The sequence below is a fragment of the Camellia sinensis genome, chromosome 11 (assembly GCF_055761805.1).
Source record: "Camellia sinensis isolate YWXY chromosome 11, ASM5576180v1, whole genome shotgun sequence".
In the NCBI taxonomy this organism is placed as follows: domain Eukaryota; kingdom Viridiplantae; phylum Streptophyta; class Magnoliopsida; order Ericales; family Theaceae; genus Camellia; species Camellia sinensis.
The window spans coordinates 147,363,422-147,370,101 of record NC_138971.1 but is presented as its reverse complement, the minus strand read 5'-3'; the positions used below and the strand labels follow the sequence as shown (position 1 = coordinate 147,370,101).

Below are 6,680 nucleotides of genomic sequence, written 5' to 3'. Positions count from 1 at the left end.
TGATAAGACAAGTCTATGACAAAGCGTACGCAGCAAGCTGGGGTAAGACACATCGCCAAGTAATGACATCGGCTCAAGTCAAAGCTTCGGCAACAGGATAACAAAGACATCGGCTAGGGAGGACGACACTTGACTAAGCTGTGCCACACCTTGGCCGGGGTGTGCCACACCTCGGTCTAGGCCATACCTGCCCGAGGACAAGGATCACTAAGGGCAAAACATCTCGGCAAACAAGCCCGAGGTGAAGATGAGGGTCAACCAAGGTCCCAAAACATTTCAAACTACCAAGGCTCAGAGTTGAACTAAACTCAAGATGACCTCGGCTACACGCCGAGCAAAGAACAAAATCAAGCAAACAACACTTCAACAAAACAAGGCAAGACAAAACTTTCAAAATAACATAACGAGACAAGATCATGCATGAATGTATGCAGGTATGACAAGAGTAAGGTGAGGGTTACTACAGAGATCCTCTGGGTGCCTTAAACTCATGGAATCATTCAATTCACTTTTGCAATTGGCAAGGAGTCTCATGCGGTCGTCGACATCAACGTGTAACAGTCCCAAACATTCATCTCTCGCATTGGTGGGTTCGGTATCTCCTCACATTGGGAACCTCACCTTCCTTAGTACAATTGATCTAGGTAACAACAGCTTTCATGGCGAAATCCCACAAGAACTTGGCAAGTTGTTTCGTCTGCAATATCTTTGGCTTTTGAATAATTCCTTCCAAGGTGAATTTCCAATCAGTTTGACTCATTGTTCACACTTGAGAGTTACCCGTGTGCATAATAACAATCTAAGAGGTAAAATTCCTATCGAGTTGGGTTCCTTGCCCAGTCTCTCCGCCTTGAATCTTGCAAGCAATCATCTCACTGGAACTATCCCACTTTCAATTGGGAACCTTTCCAATCTACGTGGGCTTTGTCTAGCGTACAATAATCTAGAGGGAAGCATTCCCACCCAACTTGGGCAGCTTTCCAAGTTGGAGTTTCTTCAGCTAATGGAAAACAATTTGTCCGGTATGGTTCCGACTTCGCTTTACAACATCTCATCAATCTACTACTTATCTATCAATTTCAACCAATTGCACGGAACTCTACCACCAGATTTAGGCTTGACCCTTCCAAATTTACAAGGATTTTATGTTGAATCCAATCAATTCTATGGCCAAATTCCATCGTCAATAGCAAATGCTACAAGACTTGCGCACATTAATTTTATCAGCAATTCGTTTACTGTGCCCATGCCTATGAATCTGGGAACCCTTGATGCTTTAGAAAGTGTAGATGCTTCTAACAATTCACTTGGAACAAACCAAGCCAGTGAATTAATGAGCTTCCTCACTTCTTTATCCAATTGTTCCAATCTACGTGTTGCGGGTTTGGCAATGAATCATTTTAAAGGTTTTTTGACCCATTCTATTGCAAATCTCTCCACCAAGATCACTTGGTTCAATCTACAACACAACTATATATCTGGAAACATACCTCTTGGTATTGGGAACCTTGTAAATTTGGAATACCTCTTTCTAGATCAGAACTTGCTTACAGGTAGTATTCCAAATTCCATTGGAAAACTCTCCATGTTACAAATCTTCTTTCTTGACATAAATAACATCTCTGGAGAGATTCCATCGTCTTTTAGAAACTTGAGTAGGCTTCTTATACTTGACCTATCAACAAATACGATTGAGGGAAGCATTCCTATTTCTTTAGGCAATTGTACCAATCTACAACAAATTCATCTTGATTACAATCATCTCACGGGAGCAATACCTTATCAAATCTTTGGTCTGTCTTCCCTCATTAGTCTATACTTGAGTCAGAATTACTTAACAGGACTATTACCACAATAAGTGGGTAACTTGAAAAATCTGGGTAGACTATATATATCAAAAAATAAACTATTTGGAGAAATCCCTGCCATTCTTGGCAATTGTGAAGTTTTAGAATTCCTCTACATCAATGGTAACCTTTTCGAAAGTACAATTCCGACGGCCTTCAGACAATTGAAAGGTATTCAAGAACTAGATGTTTCTAGGAACAACTTGTCTGGACAGATTCCAAGGTTTCTCGGGGAGTTTCGGTTCGTTCAATATCTCAATCTTTCCTACAATATATTTGATGGTGAAGTTCCGAATGGAGGAGTTTTCACAAACATTAGTGCCTTCTCAATTGTTGGAAATAGTAAGCTATGCGGAGGAATTAAACTATTGCAATTGCCTGCATGCCCGATGGAAGTCTTAAATGAAAGGAAACGACCTTCCAACCATAGAGTAATAGCTCTAGTAGTTACTCTCACTATTGTTGTATTATCATTGTGCATTCTAGCTATTCTTTACTGGAACAGAAGGTCAAGACAACAAGTCAATTTAGCCTCACCCTTGAAAAACCAATATCCACAACTCTCTTATGGAGAACTTTTTCAAGCAACCAATGGGTTCTCTCCATCCAACTTAATTGGTGAGGGAGGATATGGTTCTGTTTATAAAGGGATTCTCAACTCCGATGAACAAATTGTTGCTGTGAAGGTGCTCAAACTGCACGAACATGGAGCGAACAAGACTTTTGTTACAGAATGTGAAGCGTTGAAGAACATTCGCCATCGAAATCTTGTCAAGATAATTACACTTTGCTCAAGCATAGATTTTAAAGGCAACGACTTCAAGGCTTTGGTCTTCAAGTTCCTGGAAAATGGGAGCTTAGAAAATTGGTTACACCCAAGTCTTTTAGAGCAAAATGAACCTAAGAACTTGAACTTTGTTCAAAGGCTAAACATTGCCATTGATGTGGCTTGTGCATTGGATTATCTTCACAATCATTGTGAAATGGCTTTTGTTCATTGTGATTTAAAGCCAAGTAATATTCTTCTTGACGGTGATTTGTGTGCCCATGTTAGTGATTTTGGCTTGGTAAAGATTTTTTCAGCAACCAATGGAATTTCTATTCATCAGCAATCAAGTTCAATTGGGATTAGAGGAACAATTGGCTATGTTGCCCCAGGTAATTGTTTATTGCTTCTTATGTTGAAATTGATTAAGAAATATTATTTAGTTACATTATATTATTATCTTGCGGTGAACTAAAAACCAATTACGAGATTATATAGAAATTAAGCCATGTTTTAGAGATGACTTTCCTTGGCTTTGCCTTATTATTTGTATAGCTACCACAACAAATTAAATCAATCATTGTCCTACCCCTATGGTATTTGAACATAGATTTTAACCCTTGAGATAATTTTATCTTTTGAAATGTTGAACTTTTTTTTTTTCAGCAAAAGAAATACAACTTATTAGTTAAACAATCATACCAAAAGTAAAAATTTTATGCATTTTTTAAAACTATTTCTTATTGCAGAGTATGGTATGGGTGTGGAGGTATCAATGCAAGGTGATATGTACAGTTATGGAGTGTTACTACTAGAAATGTTCACAGGAAAAAGACCAACTAATAACAGTTTTACGGGCAATGTAAACCTCCATAGCTACGTACAAATGTGTCTTCCGGAGCAAGTAATGCAGATCGTTGATCCCCAAATCATATTGGAAAAGGAAGATGAGCCAAGTAGGAGCATTCAAAGTAGTACAACCAACATTTCTAAACTAGAGGCTTGCCTAGTACCAGTCTGTCAAATTGGAGTTTCATGTTCTGCTGAAATGCCGAGTGAAAGAATGAGTGTGAAAGATGTTGTCAAAGAACTACACAAGATTAGAAATGTATTTCTTGGGGTTAGGGGACAAAGGCATTAGGATGGAAGAAGAAATGATTCTTAACTAAAGCCGCATCTATAGGTTATTTTGATGTTCTAAGATTTTCTTTCCCTCACTTTCCTTCTCCCCCCTTTTATTTTCTGAATCTGTAATTGTTAAGCTCGAAAAGGCATGAAAGTGGTTGTACTTGTTGCATTGTCATCAAATATTTATAACTAGTTAAGGTTTCTATATGTTTATATGTATGCCTTCTCTATCTAGTTTTGTCATAGTTTCGTTTTCTGGTTTATTCCCTCTAGTAGTTCTATTGTACATAAGGGAGCTTGGCTCAAAACAAAAAAACTGATGCCATAGAAGCTAAAAGAGAAGAACAAAAACAAAAACAAAAAAAGATTTAGCTCATAATATGATGGATTATGAAGTTATGATACATCAAATACTAACCAATATCACTCATATAAATTATTGAGCAAAGGGAAAAATGTTTCATTTATGTTGATTTCACTCTCATCATCTATTAATCTAAAACTTAATCTGATGGTGTAATGGTATTAGTGGCATATTAGTTAGATGCAAAACTAAAACTTAATCAATGTATATAGCTAATGGGAAATATAAATAATCTTTATTATGAGGAAAACAAAAATTTACTAGTAGAAAGTGTTAAAAAAATAAAAAGCACAATGCTAGCAACAATCTTCTAGTCTATAACCTACCTATAAAAGTAGGAAAATCTGCCTCTAACATCAGTGTGTCTAACCGTGGTGAAATGGAAAATTCACCCTTGTTGAAGATTGCAGAGCAAGATCTCCATTAGTTGGGTCTTCTCCAGCAATCTGTTCATCACCTCTTCCCGCATGTGTTCCTGCAGCTTTCCACTCAAGCTTCTTCCACAAGTTCTGCTATTTTAAGAGGTGTAAACTGTTGCCTTGCTGCAAACTACTAGGAGTTTGGTCCAAGAAACAAAAGAGGCATGGCATTCCTCAACTTCCATATTCCAATAGCTATGAATTCCATTTCTTACTTCCATTGTCCTATGTTTGTGTAGCGATCTCGGTTTTGATCCTTCTTTCATGTTTTGCCACTTCGACTAGGCCGGTCGGGGGTCGAGCTGCCCGGTCAGCTCGCGGGTGTCCAAAGGGCAGCGCCCTGGCAAGGATAAAGGGCAGCGCCCCTAAAACAAAAATGCAAAATGCGTTCGAAGTTGCTTGTCTGCTCGAGCGGCCGTTTATGCGCTCGCGCGGAGAATGCTTGGTTTCAGAAATTTGACATGTCTCCAAAAGTACTAGGTTAGTGTATTTGACGCTCGAGCGGGGCATTCCACGCTCGAGGGGACCATGTCATATCAATTCGTGAATCTGATATTTCATATCACTTTTTCAGTCCTCTCTCTCTCTAAAACTCTCAAGAATTCCAGATCGGGAGCTTCTCTCTCTAGAAGTCATCTTCTCTCTTTGATTTCTCAAAATCCATTGGGATTCAGACCTAAGTTCTTCACCAAAGTTGGTTGTCATCTCGAGGGCTTCGTTGTGTGCGGTGAAGATCGAGTTTCAACACCGTTGATTTTGGGGGTTTCATCTCATTTCTTCTTCAAAACTTGAGGTAGGGATTTTCTTAGAGTTATATATATATTTTTGCAAGATCTAGATAATTTTCGAAATTATCCTTTGATTAGTTTTGAGAAATTGATTGTTGATTTCCAGAAGATGAGTGATTTTGAAAGAGGGTTTAATTTCTTTTCCTTTTAAAATAGAAATTGAAGGTTTTGAACCATATTGATTGAAGAAAGATGATTTTGGGGAGATTCTTCTAAATATCTCGGAGATGAATGGTTTTGGTGAGAAAACCTAGAAAATGGGTCTTTTCTTCGAAAGATGTTGAAAATCCTTAGAAGATGTTGTCATATTTGTTTTGTGTACCAAAATAAATGGATGTTTTGAAAATTGTTTATTTATATATATAAATGACGAATTTTGTGAAAAAAAAAATGAGAAATGTTGTTTATTTTGGAAATTGTTGTCAAAATGTTGATTTAGTCTTGAATTGACTAAATTGTTGAGATTGCTCGAAATGTGGGAATTACGTTATTCTCTTGAATGAATTGGATATAAAAGTATATATATATATATATATATATTCATCTTGTGGAATTGTGTTGAAAAGAGGATTGAGAATTTTGATCACAATGATATCCCTACCTCAAGTGTAGAAGCTCAAAGAGAAGAAGAAGAACATCAAAGATGCCCCAAATTCGATTTGACTCGGATCAAAGGAAAGCCCTTGAGATGCTCCAACACTTTAACAAAGGAACTAGGGTTGAGAGATACTTAGATCTAGGAGTATTTGCAGAGAGAGAGAGTATTTTAGAGAGAGAAGGTTCCGGATTAAGGTTTTGAGGTGAAAAGATCTCAATTTTCTGGGTAAAAATGAGCTGCTGCGAACTGATATAGGCAGTCCTCGCTCGAGCGAAGGAGTTGTCGCTCGAGCGACCAGACACAACAAGTGACCTCCCTTGAGCGCAAGAAGCCTCGCTTGAGTGTGGAATACAAAGCTTCAGAAGTTTTTCAGACGCACACGCTCGTTCGAACGCAAGAAGCCTCGCTCGAGCATAGAATACAAACCTTAAGGTCTTACACAGACGCACACCCTCGCTCAAGCGCAAGAAGCCTTGCCTGAGCGAAGGAACAAATAACACAAGGCTCGCTCGAGCGCAAGAAGTCTCGCCGAGCGAAGAACTTCATCTATCTAGAAATTCTGCGTCCAGGAAAGAAACCTGAGGACTCCCAATTCTCACTCGAGTGCAAGAAGCCTCGCTCGAGCGAAGAAGCAAACTACAAAAAGCTCGCTCGAGCGCAAGAAGCCTCGCTCGAGCAAAAAAGCCAAAATTTGGGCAACAACAATCTAACCCAACTAACAACCAACCTGCTCCAAACTCGCCCAACGTGTTCTAAAACTCAAATACAAA

The 6,680-nt window shown here is 38.5% G+C and overlaps 1 protein-coding gene across 1 annotated transcript; it reads left to right on the top strand.

The window, feature by feature from the left end:
• The first annotated feature begins 490 nt into the window (after positions 1-490).
• Positions 491-3,960, top strand: LOC114273682 (uncharacterized). The gene is made up of 2 exons (XM_082895516.1): positions 491-1,793; positions 1,917-3,960. The coding sequence occupies exons 1-2, from the start codon at positions 491-493 to the stop codon at positions 3,086-3,088; spliced, it is 2,475 nt and encodes an 824-aa protein (XP_082751642.1). The 3' UTR covers positions 3,089-3,960.
• Positions 3,961-6,680: the final 2,720 nt, after the last annotated feature.

What these genes read in the sequence shown, in the direction of transcription:
- LOC114273682 (XM_082895516.1), top strand. Translation starts at nt 491, where the DNA reads ATGGAATCATTCAATTCACTTTTGCAATTGGCAAGGAGTCTCATGCGG. An exon ending in AATACCTTATCAAATCTTTG is followed by an intron (nt 1,794 to 1,916) that starts GTCTGTCTTCCC and finishes AACTATTTGGAG; the next exon opens with AAATCCCTGCCATTCTTGGC.